Below are 18,014 nucleotides of genomic sequence, written 5' to 3' on the forward strand. Positions count from 1 at the left end.
AATGGTTTCACTCTATAACGATACAGAACCCTTCGTAGTCCAATAACATATTTTGTCGAATTATTGGTTAACACAAAATGGAGAATGCAAAAGTCACTACTTAGAGATACCCTGTGAGCATGAGGATTCCGCCTGTGGCACACAGAGGCCACTACCTAAAGCTAGTTGTAGTTACCGACAGTCGAGCTGCCGTAATCTTCCTAAAATTCTCTATTTCCCCCTTTTAAATCAAATTATCATTTATCTGGGGGTAATTGCAGGAATTGTTGTAAATAATGAACGACATTTTTTGAGGTTAGGTTGAATGAAATCAATTTAATTGCCGAATTACTGAAAAATACGTGATTTCAATTAAATTCTCATCTTTGTAGGATTGAAATTAATTTTATCTGTCCACTCTAGTGGACACAGCTCCAGAGAGAGGGAAATTAAGCACTGGCTGTGGATTATGTTCACATCGCGAACCAAAGGACGGTGAAAGTTGGTAGACATTCGATTAGTTTGAATTTTCCGACGAGTAAGTGTTATTTATATTTGGGACTAACTCTCGCGTGGAATCATGAATATCGAAAGTCTATTTGTGTAAATTATAATGAGGAAGGTATTGATGGAGTTAATCTGGGGTGAATACGTTGATTCAAAGCTGTGTGAATCATTAATGATGATTGGGTTCATTCTTTATTTATTAGTAACAATTGATCATTGTTCTCTGATCGAAGATGGTCTTCTCTTCGTTGATTAAACAGTGGTGAAAGCTCCAGCGAATTTGATGCACTGGCAGAAAAAAAAGTTGCCTGGGAAGTAATGGAATATAAATAAAAAATCCACGTAAACATATACGCACATATTATATATGTATTATACGTATTTATGCATATGCTATAGGACAAATTAAAAAATAATACGATGCAGATAAATAAAAAATTGAGGGCGAACTACATCACAAAGAGGCGATGACAAATCACTGGATAATAAAGTCCCATTCGTGAAATAATAACGACCATTATATCAAAATTACCTTCTCACCTGTCACTATTGTTATATCAATCGAATCATAAACGATTTCGCCTGTAATACTCCCAACAATGTACCTCAACGCCCCCATCAGCAAGAAGTACTCAAGGTAGACTGATAAACATCGCGCCTCCTCCATAGCTAATTCTCCAATTGTTACAGCCCCGAAAATCCGTTACAAAAATCAAAGTGAAGCCCTTCCTCGGGGAATAATCGTCAATGACCTTCCAACGTACAAAAACCGATTCAACACTGCTATTCAACCCGAACGAATTCCGTTAAAAGAGACACGAACATTTATAATGGAGACAATGAAATAATCTCAGCGATTCCTTCACGCCAGGTCTGAATGTGATACAATACAACAATGAGAAATTATCATCGAACTCGGAATGTCGCTGTTGGCATTGCAATTAATTACTTTGGATATTAGAGATCGTGGATTAATTTTTCCAATGCATTTCATATTTTTTATTTTATGAATTAATTTTTTAGGTTTTTCTTTGGACAGTCTTGCAATTAAAAAATACTAGTAATTTGAATGATGAAAAAGTTGATGGACAAAATACTATACGAGGTCTATATTAATTAATTAATACTATACAAGGTATAAATTAATTAATTAATATTATACAAGGTATAAAGTAATTAAGCAGGAAAAGGTAGAGTAAATTTTATGTAAAGGAAATTTTTAAAAAGTAAAAATAGGGAAAATCATCGAAAGGCGCCTGAATATTTCATTAAAAATCGTTGAAGTGAGACATCAACAGGTGGTGAATATAACGAATGTAAAAGGAAGGTCGTGTCTTTGGATGGTCACAATCCACCTTGTACATCCGTACATGTTGATTAGTAATTCCCGGCGGCGTGCCGTACACAGTCCGTACGGCGGACTACTTCCTTCGAGGCTCGCATACTGACACCAAATCCTATATACCGAACCGTTGTCGATGAAGCTGAGAGCAGAGCCTCAAAACCCCGAGAGCCATTGGCATGTCGTAGCTCGTGACTGACGCCTCTACATCATGGCTGAAGAATGTTCATCAAAAGTTGCGAGTATTTGATGAAACTTGGTCTTAATGAATTTTCTATGATTAATTCATCTCTAGCTTTGTCTAGTTTCCTTTTTTATTTAATTGTAGTCAGAAACTTTGGTCATCTTCTCTGACACCTCGAAAAAATGGAGAATGTTCCAGGAGTGTTCATAAATTATGTTTATCGAGAATCGACGGCCGTCCTTGAACAGATCGACGATTGATTTTCCGGGCCCAGAGCCGAGTGAAGAACACCCACCAGTGGGCCCCGAAGTAGGTCAATTACAGACCGATGAATTGACTGGATGATGGTATGGGCAGGATTCCAGAGGAAGATCTGAAGTTTCAAGGTCCTGCCGAATTTGTCTTTGCCTCTAAATTTAAAATTAGTCAATTCTCAAACCCGAATTTACAGTTAGAGTCATGAGGCAGTCTCTGCAGACTCATTATACATGACTCATAATTATTGTCACTGATAACGATCTTTTAAGTTAACATGCTAACGCTATCGAAATGTTTCCTGACAGTTTTGTTAGTGTTGCAAAAAAATAGAAATATTAAATTTCTCCGGTTACACTTGACACATTTGTTTGCGGGGCAATTTGAGGAAAATTACCGTTAATTTCCGGCAATTTTTAAAGACGTTAATTTGTCTAAATCGAATTTAATGCCTCCTGATAATTACTGGCAACAGAATCCCATAAAATTAATTTTTATTTCAGCATTGTGTCAAAATTTATCAACCATCAACTCATCTGTGCCTATCTATTTTCATTATTTTACATCTGAAGTTGATGAAAAATAATGACAATTATATAAGTAAATGAGCGCTCATCCAAAGAGATTCTCATTTTTCAATCCCTCATGATCGTTCCTCCATGACATCCACATTTCGTCACTTAAAACTTTCATCTTCCTTCCACATACCTCAAGAGTCCCTTAAATTAAAAATCCCCTCGTTTTTCAACCGCAAACAAAATCCCGATTCCCTCAGCCATTCATTAATTTCAAAAATATCACTAAATCACATTTAGAATATCTCCATTCTACTCTCCTCCTCTGCCTTCGCAATCTCACATCCGAAATTAATTAAAAACCATAACGATTGTACCTCCAAAAATCCCCAAAAAAATCGTGCTCATCCACCTGTAATCCATAATCCACAATTCCTCCCCCTCCCCTCATTTCGTCCCCTAAATCCCCTCGTACTCCATCCGCCCAAATCATCAATCAATTTCCTCCCCCCATCAGAAACCGACAAAAAGTAAAAATCAATGAATCCATCAACGTGCACCAGCTGAAAGGTAAAACGTACATGAAGAGAAAGAGTTGAGCCTGAGGGGGTAGAGGAGGTTTATGAAAATTAACGAATTACAAACTAGTCAGTGGAGGCAATAGCGTGAACGGCCAGTGGATTGTGGGGGCTGGAGGATGGACTGGAGGATGGGTGGAATGGAGTTGGATGGTTGGGGCTAGGGTCGGGAGAATATAAGAGCAAGTCGGTCCGGCGTTTCGCCGTTTCACACTCTCACCTCGCGCCAGGAAGGTATCAATCCTTCTCGTGGAGTCTGACAATCCGTTGCCTCCTGATCTGTGCTTATTAATATTCCCTGACTTTTTGTTAATCACCTGATAACACGAGGAGGTGAGTTAAAGTGCAGTTCGCCGATTTATCGGAGTGCTTGGAGAACAAAAACATTGGAAAATTGTGGCTCCAGGTGAAGGTCAAAAGGTTTTTACGTCTTTCAGAGAGCCATGAAGGCAGTGGCGGTGATATTGTTCCTGGCGATGGGATATCTGGTGATTATTGCTGAAGGATCACCAGTGCCTGAAAAAAAATCGGAGGTTGATGATGATCAGGGTGTGGGGAGACAAGCTGGTGGTGCTGCTGCTGCTGCACCTGCTGCTGATGACGACGACGACGATGATGATGATGATGACGACGACCTGGGCGACATAGCAGGTAAATTATGGGGAAAAATAATTAACTGATAATTATCGGGATAAATGATGAGGAAAATTAATTTGTAAAAGTTCATTTATTTCTCTTGTTATTTTTTAATTTTCTTTCATCTGGATTGACGTTGACCTTGAATTCTATTGCAGGCGTTGACTACGAGGACGACGACGATGATGATGACGAGGACGACGAGACTGAAGACGACGATGATGACGATGATTCCGACTACCTGGAGCGCATCATCGAGGACATATTCGGGGGTAAATATGTGAATACTTAAATCGTAAACCACCGTTATATAGTCATGTATGCGTACTAACGCACGGTGTAACGGTATGACAAGCTCTGAACGTTAAACTCAACACACGTATTTAACATAATTCGTGCGGCTGTTCGGATGGTACCATAATTCGATGTGTCCTACTTTGGTGACCCACATACCTTATAGAAGATGATGGCGGTAGGTCGGTAGGATGTACGAGGGATGTCCAGTGGTCCTCGGTACAGGATATATTGCCATCTTCGGGTTCCAGTGGCTGAAGAAATTCATAGAAAAAATATAGAAAATTTGATTTCTCTGTTCTTCATCGAATTTCCAGGAAAATTCATCGGGTAGACTGAGACGAGAATTTCCTGCGGTCAAATTATCCGAGTTTTTTAAATTCTCAGTGTAATTAAATTTTTTGTGGTCTCGCCTCGTATTATCGTTGGAAAATACTCGAACGGATGTGAAAAACGTGGACTTGGAGCTATGGCCGCCCGGATAGGGGTGTAATCACTTCGGCCAGCGGTGTCGGTTTTAAATTTCTTTTCATTTGATTTTCTTGATGTGGAATATTTCTAGACAACGGAATTTAAAGAGGAATATTTATAGGCAACCGAAGCTGCTTGAAAAAACCTGCCACTAGATTTTTGAAGAACAAATTCAAGTTTTTTTATTTAATATTTTTGGTTCGTTTTAATAGAAATTTCCTGAAATGTTCAAAGAAATTTTCTGTTTTACTTTTGAATATCTCGGCGCGTGTCAGCGTAATAACGATAATTACAACGAACGGTTCAATATCAACAGGCGAGGACGATGACGACGATGATGATGAAAGGCCCGCGGTCGTCGAACCAGTACAGCCAGCAGTTCCAGTGCAAACTCAAGTCACTGCTCTTCCCGTGAGTGTTCAATCGGATTTAAATGCTGAGGACGCTGTTAATGCTGGTGAATCTGTTGGCGATGTCAATGACTCAACTGGCTCATACGAGGAGGAAGACATTCAACCCGAAGGTCAGGCTGTATCAACAATCGATGGTGGTGAAACAGTTGGTAATGCCGTTGCCGTCAATCAGCAAGCCATATCAACGCCATCACAGACCGTTGACAGTGACGAGGATGACGATGACGATGACGATGACGATGACGAGGACCTTGGGTTAGACATAACTGAAGACGATGACAGTGAGGAGGATGATGATGAGGAGGATGATGCTGATGAAGAGACTGACGAGCTCGATGATATTGTCGACATTGCTGATGCACGGCGTGCACGTGAGTTCAAGGGCAAGACAAAGAAACACACTAACATACGCTCGCGCAAACACGCGAGGGGTAAAAAGAGTATCAAGAAGCACGATACACCGAAGTAGGGATTTTATTAAATTTTTTTTTTTCACTTGTCAGACATTATCAGAGACCAAAAAGCCAACGAGGTTGTTTTAGACCCTTCATTTGATGATTATTATCATGATTTTTATCAATGAGATAAGGAATGCGTCGAGCTTGAGGGCCCAGCGACGCTCAGCGTCTGAAAAATGCGCTTTCCAATTTTCCTTTTTTTTTTTCGCAAAGATTTTCAATGCTAATCCCCAGGGAAAAATGTGTTAAAAAATATGTCTGTTGTGAAGGGGTCGGAAGAGGTGAAGTAGGATCGTGTTCGATGAATATCTAATAAATATAGAAAATGGGGGATTTTTTTATAAACAATTTTTTGTGGATGAAAATTATTTCTATAAAAAAGTATTTATGAAAATTTTTTTATCGCTTCTAGATTTTTGGATATTCAGAAAGAAATAATGCTACACATGAGTCACCTCGTTTTACCATTTTACAACAGCATTAACATTTATTATAATTTTTTTATTTAAATCCAGTTAATTTAATAGGGGATAGAGGCGGGTAAAATGGAACGTCTTTAATCGGCGATAACTCCGGACGAAAATCGTTTGATTTCACTCTGCGGTGTTCCAGTTATTGACCGTTGAAGAAGATCCATTTTGCTCCGTTGTACCTTCCAAAACCCATTATGTTGGGGTGGGAATCGAAAGATCAGGGCCCTTTTTCCATTTCTCTCATCTACTTCATCTATTTATTATTTATTTATGTATTTATTAGCCTGTCTGATTAATCCGAGCGTGCTTTTGTTATGTCTGGAATTATTTGAATCCTCAGTGGCATTTTAATACCCTCGGGTGATGAGTTTATTTGTCTTGCAGCTCGAAAGCAACGTTAACGCATTTAATTTATTAAATTTTAACGTGGAAATTGACAAAAATTCACTGTCTTTTCGGACGGTTTCTTCAGTGTCCGGGGTGGTGGATGGAACTGTAGTTTGCGTTAAAATGCCAATGCTTTGGTGACGTCACGTATTTTCTCCTCGTGAAACGGTACATCGAAGATACGAAAATTATTCGTATTGAAGGTTGTTGTCGCGCGACAGTCACTAAAAAATTTATGCGCCCCAAAACGGCCGATTAATAATTTTGACGACCACAGCCTTAAGAGTCCGGTAATTATTTTAACACGACAACAACCTTAACGGACAATGTGAAAGGACGAAATTATTGTACAGATCTGTCAGCGCGCGTAGGACTCAGCGAGTGGAAATTCCCAAGGGAAAAAAACCATTGCCTGTTCATGAAGAATAAAATTTCCACGTGAATTAAATACGTCAAAAAAATCATGAGAACCATAAACTGTTGTATTTTTATCTGTTATATAGTGTACAGAGACCTATCAATGTTCAATTCGGATTTAAACAGAATGAAACAAAAATGATAAAAAAAAAAATACGAAAAAATATAGATAATTTATGATTTTTACAAAATTGTGTTTTTGATTGTTATTCATTCTCATTGAAATCGAGGTGGGGTTCGTTGTCCAGAGATTCGGTGTTACAGTGAAGTCAAATCAATAATATTTTGATATATTCTGGCCCAAACGTGACGCGCCGAAAGCCAAATGCATTTTAACGTAATTTTGGTGACTTTTTTTCAATCTAATTTTGATGATTCATTCGCTCATTACTCAGTAGTAATTAGTGCACAATTATTCGGGTGACAGTAGACTGTAACAATGCGTAACTGGACAGAACCTTACTCGACTCAAGTGAGATTGTTATATACTCACCATTTATTGACTATCATCATCCCAAATATTCCCACCTCTCATTACTGTCTTAAGCTCCTCGTAGTTGTAACAAAGTAATAATAATCGTAGTTGCTTCATTTAATTGCTTTCTTTTGATGATACACGAACGATTAGTCATTGTGTCTTCCAGAGACGCCAGATTCGTCGAATTAACACATGAATATTGATACGAAAGAAAGTAATTGATTGGGCGTGGTTGGCATCGATCTTCAATATTTTATTGAACGCCAGTGGAGGGGGGCAATCCTCGGGAATATTAAGGGGGCTTTCACCGGGGGCTGGCTTTGTCATCGAAAATACTCCATGTGGTGGAACCTTTTTTTTTGTTGGACCAAAATCGAGGCCAGTGACCCGGAGTGGCTCCGAGGAACAGGCTGACCCTGACCCAGTGAGATCTTGGCTGTGATTCCGGCTCCTCCCGTTTTTTTTTTATCATATTTAATCACCTGTTCGGAAATTGACGAGTCATTCTCTCGGTTCATTTCACTTCCGAAACAACAGAATTCTTTCTCACGAGTGGTCTAATACAGCGATGACTGGTATATCAGCGGGGAGAGATTAATTGAGGATTGAAAAATGGGGCGAATTCGTTGAAGAATTTTATTCGATTTTTATTTTGATTCCTTTTGTTTATTTTTTTTATTCCCTTTTTTAAAAATTGGGGAAGAGGAAGGAATCCATACAGTTCGATTTTTTTTCCTCCACGTTTTGTCTATTAAGAGATTTTTTCAAAAATCCTTGGTTCATACTTTTTTAATATTTTTTTATGACAGGAAAAGAGAAACGGAATTAAAAAAGTAGAGAATACGCCCCGGGAGGAGAAACTAATGCACAAAATTTCGATATATCGAGGAAAAATATTTTTGAGAAATTTCTGAATCTCGAAAACTGCTTGACCCCGTAACCTGGAATTCCAGCGAGAACTCGCTCCAAAGAAACGCCAATTACCGACGATTTCCATATTTTTATCGTCACCTCAGGTTCTTTCCCCTGACGGCCCATAAAAATGGTCGCACATAGATTTTTCAACACTAATGGCCCGGATTAATTATTGTTAACGACTGGATTTTCATTTTCGGTTCGGTCCCTTCGGTCTCACCAAGCGTACCTTCCTTACGGTTGTCATCGGGCGACAGTCTCTGTAGAAAGTTGGTGCCCTGCAAAATAGTCCAGATTAAAGCCCAATATCTCATTGTAAACGAACATTTACTGATAATCAGCTCCCCACTCGTCAATAATTAACAAATATATTTCGCAATAAATAAATTGTTCCATCAGTCTATAGTTTTCGGTCCAGACTTACGTAGATTAATTTCCATCACTCCATTTATCATCTCCGACGGATAAACCATGGATTTATCGTTGAATGATGATATAGTAGAGGGAATGTCGGCAAGAAACTGGCTCAGTGAGGTTTTTAGTTTGAAGAGGTGTAATATGGGGCCAATGACCCACATTGGGATACCAGTTTGGTCAGGAGATTATGCCCGTTAAACACTGTCCGGTTACCCCTTCCACGTTGATGATGTACGTAAAGTAGGCTCCCTCGCTTCCTTCTTCCTCGTTCACCTTTTTTTTCTCTCCCCTACCCACCTCCTCGCCCTCCTCTCCTTAACCTCATCCCTTCCAGTTATGTACCACACTATTGGGTCCATCGCGTACCCGACTTTCTTCCAAGGGCGAAAGGAGGTCGATCGTATTTGAACGAATGACCTCACGAAAAATGCGGACAAGGACACAGGTTATCCAGGGGAATGGGGGGACAGGGGGAGGGATCGATTCCCCTCCGGTGAATTATTAATTCACTCTCGGGTTAATGTGCATCAAGTGGCTTTAGCGAGGGTGGTAATTATTATTTTTATGTAGGTGCCATGGAGGGGGAGACGGCGTCCGATGTGTCTGCCATTTATGTCGCTAAGTACAATAGATTTGTTGATAATATTCTCGGGAGAATCAATAAAATCCTGAGGACAAACTATGATCCGGTCACTGTCAAACTCACCAGGAGCACTGTCAAGGCGAATAGGGGCAAGTCCAAGAAGAAGAATACAGTCAAGTCCAGGATTGGAACCAGAAACTCCGAGGATGATGTGAGTTGGGGGATCGTTGGAGGGCCTGACCCTCGTCCCTAAGTGATTTGATTTTTTAGTCATTTAGAATTGATTATCTTGCTACTGAATTTATTTTCCATTTATTTCGCAACTCACCTGCGGTATTTGCTCGTGCAGTTAATTGATCGTTCCATGGGGGGATTAATTTCAGAAATCAACGACCACGTCGAACCTGGAAACCCACTCAACGGAAGTGAGCACGATCCGTAATGTTGCATCTACTGAGAAGTCGGTGAGCAGCCGGGCAACTGTTAAAGACAGTAAACCGAAGAGAACCGTGACAAAGAGCAAGAAAAAATCATCCACGAAAGGATCGTCTAAAAATAAGGTGAGGAAATTGAATGGAATTGATGGCTGAACCATTCAGACTTTATCTACTCCGAAATGGAGTGGAAAGAGTCATAAAAACCAGCCGCCTAATGATTCTATTTTCCTCGGCGATGATGACGATAGGCGAGATGATGATCCATTCTAGAAAATTTATTAACGAGTTCTCACTTTTCAGTTTTCTAATTCTACTTTTCCGAGATGCCATTAAAAGTCAATGAAAGAGTGGAAAGCTTGGAAGTTAATGAATACTATTTTTACGATGACGACATTGCGTTTTTGAAAAATTTCTTGAAGAAGGTAAAATTGGAGTGGTGAAAAGAGATGAGTGGGTTCAAGGTCGCTGTGAATTTTCGAAAAGAAATTGTCTCTACCGGAGGCAATGAAATTTTAAAAAAATTATTTTGCATTCAGTTTTTTACAAGTGTCATAAGTAGAATAGTCTCACTCACTCCTTAAAGCGCACGTCTGCCCATATCGTCTGTAACCCCTGAATTCGGATCTCCAAAATAATTTTCAAACTCTCCCTTAAAATCCTGAAAAAATTGGCTGAATTAATTTCTTCCCGCGGGCAAAATCTCTCCAAAAGAAAATTATGAGAAAAAAAAACTAAAATAAAAATGTCCTTCCACAGGTGAAACAAACAAAGCCAAAATCAAAATCGAAAACAAAAGCTACCCTGTACGGCCTTTCCTCCCTCAAACGTTCGGGTGATGTCTCCGTGAACATGATGAGCGACCACACAACGATAAAAACGAAATTCATCCTGGGTCCGTTGGTCCTCCGAGTGGAAAAAGAATTTGGTAGAGCAGCGAAAAAGGAGCTGCGCAATGCCACCGCCACAACCGCCGAAATGTCCGGGAAATTGAGTCTTCGTGTGCTGCACGGTGGTGCTGCAACACTCCACTCCATACGGGTGTCCCAGCCTAAGCAGGTGACATAAAATAAACTCACCACTTTCTCCCAATTTCCATTGAGGCCCTCATAACCCCCATAACCTTCGTCATTATTTTATTCAGGTCAGAGTGGACAGTCCCGACGATCACGACCGAACGCGTGAATTCGTCTGGCGAAGATCCTCGCACATTGCCCACTTGGTATCGCAGAAGCTCTCGTCAGCGACGAGATCGATGCTGCGACCACCACCTGCAGCCACTTCTTAGATCTCCAATTAGTGCTTAATTCGCCATTAACTTAATCATTCGTATTTATTCATCGTATTTATTTATGGAATTATTCATTCGTAGATGGCTGAGGACAGCTGCATTTTCATGACTGTATATAGAGATTTTTCATGAAATAAAATATTTTTACGAGTTATTTATCAAATTTCTAATGAATAAACATCTGTACTGTACCTTTTTTCACTTTTACAAACATTTACAAACCATTATTCCCCCCTAACACTTCCAAATTCTCCCTTCTACCTTCCTGAGGCGCCATTTTGTCTCCTATTCCCCCTCAACCATCCAAACTAATTAACATAATACATTTCAGAAAAACAAATTATCATAGTAATCGTCTGCAGTTATTCCTATTCGCATTCCAACAAAAAATCATCTCCCTCCTATTGTCCCTCCGTTACCGACAATCGTTAACGTCAATCATTCGAATTTGAAATTATAATCACCATCCGTCATCTGCCTCTAATTACCCTCAGATCCATTATAATTCCTCCACCAATACGTGGCAATTGCGTTTCACTCCAATCACTCCATCCCATTCCCACCGTGACACCTTCCAATCGCCAAAGTTACCTCAGCAGAATCAAGAGCATCACGAGACCACACGAGACACCGAAGCCGCGAGTATTATCAGTCTGCGTTGAGCTTTTTTTCCAACTTTTTATTACTTTTTTTTCTGTATCCCCTCCGTGAATGCCACTCACACCACCGCGAATCGCGATAACTCAGCACTTTTACAAGAACTCAGTGTTGATCCAACACTTTACGTAAACACACACCAGCCCACCCAGTCTGATTGTCTGATCATAAAATCAATCATTGAATGAAATTTAATTGAAGTCACTGTGACTCCTAGTGCTCGTAAATCATGATTATCCCCCTGATCAGCCGACGAACCAGTGGAGTCGCCTGCGGGAAGATGATGAGGCCCAAGATCTCCAGATTGTCCACCCAAGTGGAGCCAGCACCTCAGAGAAGGTCCGAGGATCCATCCAGGGAAGTGATGATTAACTACCTCGATGGTAAGGACAACGGAATTGCCGTCCTGGGTCTCAACAGGCCCTCGGCGAAAAACGCCTTCGGCAGGAATCTCGTGACTCTGTTATCAGATTCACTCCATAAGATACGAAACGATGAGAAGGTCAGGGTTCTGATTCTGCGGAGTCTTGTCCCCAAGGTCTTTTGCGCAGGAGCGGATCTGAAGGAGCGAGGACAGATGACTGAAGAGGAAGTGGGACAGTTTGTGAATACCCTGAGAAATTTGATGAACGTGATGGAAGAGATACCGATTCCCTCGATAGCAGCGATCGATGGAGCTGCTCTTGGAGGTGGTCTGGAGTTGGCATTGGCCACGGACATCAGGACAGCTGCGTCCGAGGCGAAGATGGGACTCGTGGAGACGAGGCTAGCGATCATACCTGGAGCAGGAGGGACACAGAGGCTTCCCAGGACTGTGGGGGTGGCTAAGGCGAAGGAGATGATCTTCTCGGCGAAGATTCTTGATGGGGATGAGGCGGAGGATATTGGGCTTGTTAACAAGGCTGTGGCGCAGAACAGAGGGGGAGATGCTGCCTATCAGGCGGCCTTGGGAATCGCTCGGGAAATCCTGCCGAATGGACCTGTTGGTGTCAGGTGAGTGGGAGAAGGCTTTGGGGACATGTCCAGAGACTCGGGGATGACGAGGCTCTTTTGGGGGTTTAATCGCCAATTTTTATTTATCATTTCAAGTCAAGGGCGATATCCATTCCCCTCAGTATTTTTATTGCCTCATTAAGGAACGAAAAAAAAATATATCTCACATTATTATCTAATGTAAAATTAATTGAATCATAATTTTAACTAAAAATAACTTACCAAAGCAGTAAATCATGGCCTTGTAATAGAAAGACTATTATTTTCCATTAGAAGATATTATTTTGTAGTCAAAAATATTATTTTTCATGAACTAGGATGGCAAAGGTAGCAATTACCAGAGGAATCGAGGTGCCAATCGATCAAGGCTTTGAGATTGAGAAAGAATGTTACTCCAAGATACTCAAAACCAAGGACAGACTAGAAGGGCTGGCAGCATTCTCCGCAAAACGTGTGCCAATTTATCGTGGCATGTAACAAAACAATTAATATTAACTCTATACAGCACTGTGATAACGTCAAGTTAAATTCTTTGTATATTCTGCAATATCAACATACAATACAATTTTCATTTCAATACGTCACAGGACTACCTTAATTTTTTTCACGTGTCAGCGCGATACGTGACTGGCTAATCCTCAGGTAAATAGTCTATCGTCCCATAAAATTTTTGATTAATAAAAATAAACGATGATGCACTGTGCAAAGTCGGGTGACTTTTGGAATGACTAATTTGTGTGGTAATCCGATGATTAACGGCATTGCAGTCCTCCATCCTTATTTCTCATCTCTTTGCGAATTTCCAGCAGTATTTTCATCTCCTTGATTGTATCAGCAGGACCGGTGACACGATGGCCCACGGTCAAGTCGCTCTGGTAAATATCGTAGTCGTTTCCACCTTCGTCACATCTGTCGCCGAAAAAGTGGATCTTGTCGCATTCGTCGATGTGACGAAGGCAATATGTCTTGTCCCAACCGTTTGGAAAAATGTCGATTGATATTTGTCCACCTGAAATTAGGGTTTATGTTGAGGGAATTTAATTGCGTGAGAGGGTCTAAAGGAAGTTGATCTATTCGTGTTACCACTACACTCAGAATTAATTTGAGCTCGTGGACCAAGGAAATTTATCGAATATAAAATTATGGTGATAAAAACATAAATTCATCAATGACGTTTTAAAGTCTTTCTTCTGTGTGAAACACCAGAGTCTGTTACGTCTTCCAAGATCGGTAAAAATGGTGGTAAAAGTATCGGTTTACCTATCGCAAACGTCAGTCCGAGATCGGGAAACTCTTTCTTCAATGCCTGAACGAACTTATCTCGAATATGATGCTCTTTATCGTACTCTGCGAATTGATCTCTCTCGGCAATCGTGCTGTTCCTGCCAACAGGCGAGACATTTACCATTCCACTTCGGAGTTCAATGAAGGTACCTCGTTTGAAGGGCAACGTCAGTTCGGATATGTACTTCAGACAAAAGTTAATCAACTCCTGGAGCGAATCATCTCCCAGGACGGTTAGGATTGACTGCGAATATAAGAAGGAAAGGTCAAGTATCTTATTTTAAATAACTTTGTAATTGAAAACCTTGAGTGGGTCACAAAATAGTCTCTGTTGTATCACAGGACCTTAAATTATTTCGTTACCTCACATGGAAGCTGTTTCTCATCAACGTACGCTACCAGTCCGTTCTCAGCAAAAACATATTTATACTTTGCGATGACATCCTCACCAAGTTGCTCCTTAAGTTTAGCGATGTCAGATCCACTCACTAGTCCAATATCAAACTTTTCCCTTTTCGCAGACTCGAGCAAAAACTGCTCCATTTGAGGCTCGATTTTCTGAAAAAAAAAAACATTTGGTTATAAAAAATTAATGCCAACTCTCTCTGCTGATTCATTAGGACTTTAATTACCTGACGTGACTTGGTGAGGGTTCCATCCACATCGAACAGACAGACAATCTTCTCTTCCGCCATTGTACAAGGCTATTCTAATAATCTGCAGTAAAAAATGTTTCCTTCTGATTAATTAAGCTAGTGAATTAATTAATTGATTAATTGTGAGCTATCCCCACGTGTTAATTGTAATTATTTAGCCAATTTTTACTGTAATATTTGGAATAATATTTTTAAAAAGGCTCATGGTTTGCCTCAAACCCTGGTAACTCAATCCCACCTATTTCTAGAGTCATCAAACAATGTCAAGGAGCATTGAACCCACTAAAAGTCACCAAACAGTTGCACTAGTCTCCAAAACAATCGCAAATCCTCAATAATAAGACAACAGAACAAAAACCGATTGCACATCTGTTTCACTTCTCTCTACATGTTGCATCAAAAAAACATGTTAAAATGTTAATTATCAACAGTTAAGGAATCCCTTCGCAATAAATAAAAAATAGTTGACAACCTCCCAACCCATCTCTCCATATCCTTGAGTGCCAAATACCTCATGGAATCATAAAAAAAAATAAAAAATCAGTCACGTGAAAGGCGGGACCCGTTGACTTTCATCATCTTGTTTGTTTTTATCACAACAACCGGCCATAACCTCCCCAATCCTTCCCCTCTGTTCTGATTACCATTTTTGAACGCCAGATTAAACCCCCCAGCGTATAACAATTCACAACTTCAATAATTGCACTCCAAGAACACAATAAATGAAGGTCGGCATCAACAATGTCCAGTTAACCTGTACAAACGCCACTGAACTTCCTCACAACCCGATCGATCAATAACTCCAGAAATTTATCGATGTAAATATGTTATACGTGGAGACACACACAACGACAACTGGAGAATAAAAAAGTAGAAAAAAAATAAGATGAAGAAAGAGATCGAACCTCTGGGCTGGTCTGGAGTGAAAGCAGCGAAGCTAACGTGGCAGTGGCAGTGAGTGGCAAGCAGGCAGCGAACGACAGCAACAACTGGCGATTGTGACGAGGCTCGTGATCAATTCGGGCAACAAACGGAGCACTGTCCGGCCGAACAGCGCAGGGTCTTCATTTACGAAGTCCGGAGGTGATACAAAATGCCAGTTAACCCATTTCTCCTGTTGATCATCAGCACGTTGGTGGTGCTCTATGGGGTGCATGGGGAGCGGAGGAACGCCATATTGATTTTGGGTAATATTGAATTGAAGTCGAGATCCGGGGTTTGATGGATTCCAGGGAGAAATCGAAGGAAATGTCATTGGAAGCTGCATGAGAATTTTTTTTAGACGATTAACAAATACAAAAGAACTGACAAATGGAAAGAAAAGAGTTTTTTTCGGTTCGTTGCTTCACATTACGAACGTTTGATTTGATTTTTTTATATTGTTTATATCAGCTGATGATGGAGGCTTTGAGATGGGCTCCTACAGGAATAAAATATCTCAAACACCGAATTTGGACGCTCTCGCGAGGGACAGTCTGATTTTTAATAATGCTTATACTTCTGTGAGCAGCTGTTCTCCCAGGTAAATTGATACCTAAACTAATGAGTGATTAGTTGATTTATCATTTACTGTACGAAACACGGGAGAACAATCATCCTCCGTTAACTGTTCCCAGTCGTTCGGCAATTCTAACCGGCCTACCGAGTCACCAGAATGGCATGTATGGACTTCATCAGGGGGTTCATCATTTCCAGTCCTTCGATGATGTTCAAAGTCTTCCGAAAGCATTGAAAGACAATAATATTCGAACAGGTAAAGTTCTGAAAAATGGTAAACAAAAAAACAAATCACATGCAGAAAGAATTTCTCCATAATATTTCTCCCCAGGAATAATCGGTAAGAAGCACGTGGGTCCCAGCGAAGTCTATCCCTTCGACTTCGCCTACACCGAGGAGAACCACTCGATCCTGCAGGTGGGTCGCAACATCACCCACATCAAGCTCCTGACCCGTGAATTTCTCTCAAGCTCCCAAGACAAGCCCTTCTTCCTCTACATAGCCTTCCACGACCCCCACAGGTGTGGCCACACAAATCCAGAGTACGGTAATTTCTGCGAGAAATTCGGGAATGGAGACACCGGAATGGGAACAATTCCAGACTGGACTCCAATATACTACCAATGGGATGAGGTTCCAGTGCCGTACTTCATTCAAGACACGGAGCCAGCCCGAAGAGACATCGCAGCCCAGTACACGACAATGTCTCGCCTGGACCAAGGGGTTGGCCTGATCCTCAAGGAACTTGAGAACGCAGGACTGAAGAACAATACTCTAGTCATTTACACGTCAGACAATGGGATACCCTTTCCCAATGGTAGAACAAACCTCTACGACCCTGGAATGGCAGAACCCCTGATGATTTCGTCCCCCCTCCACACAAAACGAAAGAACCAGGTGACTTACAGTCTGACTTCCCTCCTGGACATCGTCCCGACCCTCCTCGACTGGTTCAACGTTAGGGAATTCTCAGAGTCCAATGAAATTCCTCAGTTGCGTCAGAGAAAACTGACGGGAGCCTCTCTGCTGCCTCTTCTTGACGACGAGCCTGTTGACGATAAAATCGTCTTCGCGAGTCAGACCCACCACGAGGTGACGATGTACTACCCGATGAGGGTAGCTCGATCGAAAAGATACAAGTTAATTCATAATTTGAATTATGGCATGCCCTTTCCTATCGACCAGGACTTTTATCTCTCACCGACGTTCCAAGACCTTCTGAACAGGAGTCGGTCGAGCACGCCCCTGCGGTGGTACAAAGACCTCGAGGGATATTATCAGAGGCCAGAGTGGGAATTGTTTGATCTTAAAATGGACCCTGAGGAGCTGAACAACATTGCTTCTAAACCCTCTGCTGAGGGGGTGTTCAGGAAGCTGAGGGAGAAGCTTCTGCAGTGGCAGAGAGACACTGACGATCCTTGGATCTGCGCTCCACATGGGGTTCTTGAACCTTTCGAGGGGGATAAACGTGATCTGCGGTGTATGTCTACAGAGTTTTGAGGATTTCTGAAGTGGTGATTGGTAGATATAAAATTATATATTTTTTATACAGAATGTTAGTAGTACAATAGCGTTAGTTGATGATTAGATCGATTTTTGGTGAGATTATTGAGTGGTAATTATGTGCAAGATAATTGATGTCTTGTTCGATTTAGGAGTTTATCAGCTCCAAAATCACGAGTTTTCAATTAATTAAAATGTATTGAAATGATTCATTCAATTACTTCATTCCCTGACATTTTTCCCTCAATTCCCCAGGAAATAACTAAATATTCGTATTCATCCTCTCACTTCCAATCAATTGTATCAATCATTTTGAATTGGTTCAAGATCAAGCATCATTAAAATGTTAGTACTGCAAGCAGCTGCTGTTAACAACCAACAATATACGTTAAAAAAT

At 40.8% G+C, this 18,014-nt stretch overlaps 4 protein-coding genes across 12 annotated transcripts; 3 read left to right on the forward strand and 1 right to left on the reverse strand.

Moving 5' to 3' along the window:
- The first annotated feature begins 233 nt into the window (after positions 1-233).
- Positions 234-11,205, forward strand: LOC135169838 (nucleolin). Of its 6 annotated transcripts, XM_064135204.1 has the most exons (10): positions 234-294; positions 372-517; positions 1,177-3,693; positions 3,798-4,011; positions 4,155-4,268; positions 5,078-5,545; positions 9,290-9,513; positions 9,686-9,862; positions 10,496-10,795; positions 10,881-11,205. In XM_064135204.1, exons 4-10 carry the CDS (start codon positions 3,804-3,806, stop codon positions 11,022-11,024), a joined length of 1,635 nt encoding a protein of 544 aa, XP_063991274.1. In that variant the 5' UTR covers positions 234-294; positions 372-517; positions 1,177-3,693; positions 3,798-3,803; the 3' UTR covers positions 11,025-11,205. The 6 variants fall into 6 exon arrangements, with proteins under 6 accessions (XP_063991274.1, XP_063991273.1, XP_063991272.1 ...); XM_064135203.1 differs by lacking the exons at positions 234-294; positions 372-517 and having other exon boundaries at positions 1,220-1,357; positions 1,510-3,693; XM_064135202.1 differs by lacking the exons at positions 234-294; positions 372-517 and having other exon boundaries at positions 1,325-2,070; positions 2,157-3,693.
- A 214-nt stretch (positions 11,206-11,419) lies between these two features.
- Positions 11,420-13,261, forward strand: LOC135169852 (methylglutaconyl-CoA hydratase, mitochondrial). The gene is made up of 2 exons (XM_064135234.1): positions 11,420-12,677; positions 12,995-13,261. Exons 1-2 carry the CDS (start codon positions 11,914-11,916, stop codon positions 13,152-13,154), a joined length of 924 nt encoding a protein of 307 aa, XP_063991304.1. The 5' UTR covers positions 11,420-11,913; the 3' UTR covers positions 13,155-13,261.
- Positions 13,196-15,664, reverse strand: LOC135169853 (uncharacterized). 4 transcript variants are annotated; one of them, XM_064135235.1, is made up of 5 exons: positions 15,523-15,664; positions 14,594-14,678; positions 14,325-14,519; positions 13,938-14,205; positions 13,196-13,686 (listed from the first exon to the last, which is right to left on the reverse strand). In XM_064135235.1, the coding sequence occupies exons 2-5, from the start codon at positions 14,654-14,656 to the stop codon at positions 13,430-13,432; spliced, it is 783 nt and encodes a 260-aa protein (XP_063991305.1). In that variant the 5' UTR covers positions 14,657-14,678; positions 15,523-15,664; the 3' UTR covers positions 13,196-13,429. The 4 variants fall into 4 exon arrangements, with proteins under 4 accessions (XP_063991305.1, XP_063991306.1, XP_063991308.1 ...); XM_064135236.1 differs by lacking the exon at positions 15,523-15,664 and adding an exon at positions 15,129-15,191; XM_064135238.1 differs by lacking the exon at positions 15,523-15,664 and adding an exon at positions 15,090-15,110.
- Positions 15,664-17,829, forward strand: LOC135169840 (N-sulphoglucosamine sulphohydrolase). Its single transcript, XM_064135211.1, has 4 exons — positions 15,664-15,804; positions 16,010-16,139; positions 16,234-16,370; positions 16,446-17,829. Exons 1-4 carry the CDS (start codon positions 15,711-15,713, stop codon positions 17,612-17,614), a joined length of 1,530 nt encoding a protein of 509 aa, XP_063991281.1. The 5' UTR covers positions 15,664-15,710; the 3' UTR covers positions 17,615-17,829.
- The last annotated feature ends 185 nt before the right edge of the window (positions 17,830-18,014 follow it).

Source organism: Diachasmimorpha longicaudata, chromosome 15, assembly GCF_034640455.1.
Source record: "Diachasmimorpha longicaudata isolate KC_UGA_2023 chromosome 15, iyDiaLong2, whole genome shotgun sequence".
Lineage (NCBI taxonomy): Eukaryota > Metazoa > Arthropoda > Insecta > Hymenoptera > Braconidae > Diachasmimorpha > Diachasmimorpha longicaudata.

Coding starts and splice junctions, on each gene's coding strand:
- LOC135169838 (XM_064135204.1), top strand. CDS start 3,804: ATGAAGGCAGTGGCGGTGATATTGTTCCTGGCGATGGGATATCTGGTG. Junction 4,012..4,154: donor CGACCTGGGCGACATAGCAG/GTAAATTATGGG, acceptor ATTCTATTGCAG/GCGTTGACTACGAGGACGAC. Junction 9,863..10,495: donor AAGGATCGTCTAAAAATAAG/GTGAGGAAATTG, acceptor GTCCTTCCACAG/GTGAAACAAACAAAGCCAAA.
- LOC135169852 (XM_064135234.1), top strand. CDS start 11,914: ATGATTATCCCCCTGATCAGCCGACGAACCAGTGGAGTCGCCTGCGGG. Junction 12,678..12,994: donor AATGGACCTGTTGGTGTCAG/GTGAGTGGGAGA, acceptor TTCATGAACTAG/GATGGCAAAGGTAGCAATTA.
- LOC135169853 (XM_064135235.1), bottom strand. CDS start 14,656: ATGGCGGAAGAGAAGATTGTCTGTCTGTTCGATGTGGATGGAACCCTC. Junction 14,520..14,593: donor CCCTCACCAAGTCACGTCAG/GTAATTAAAGTC, acceptor TTTTTTTTTCAG/AAAATCGAGCCTCAAATGGA. Junction 14,206..14,324: donor AGAAACAGCTTCCATGTGAG/GTAACGAAATAA, acceptor TTATATTCGCAG/TCAATCCTAACCGTCCTGGG.
- LOC135169840 (XM_064135211.1), top strand. CDS start 15,711: ATGCCAGTTAACCCATTTCTCCTGTTGATCATCAGCACGTTGGTGGTG. Junction 15,805..16,009: donor GAACGCCATATTGATTTTGG/GTAATATTGAAT, acceptor TGTTTATATCAG/CTGATGATGGAGGCTTTGAG. Junction 16,371..16,445: donor AGACAATAATATTCGAACAG/GTAAAGTTCTGA, acceptor ATTTCTCCCCAG/GAATAATCGGTAAGAAGCAC.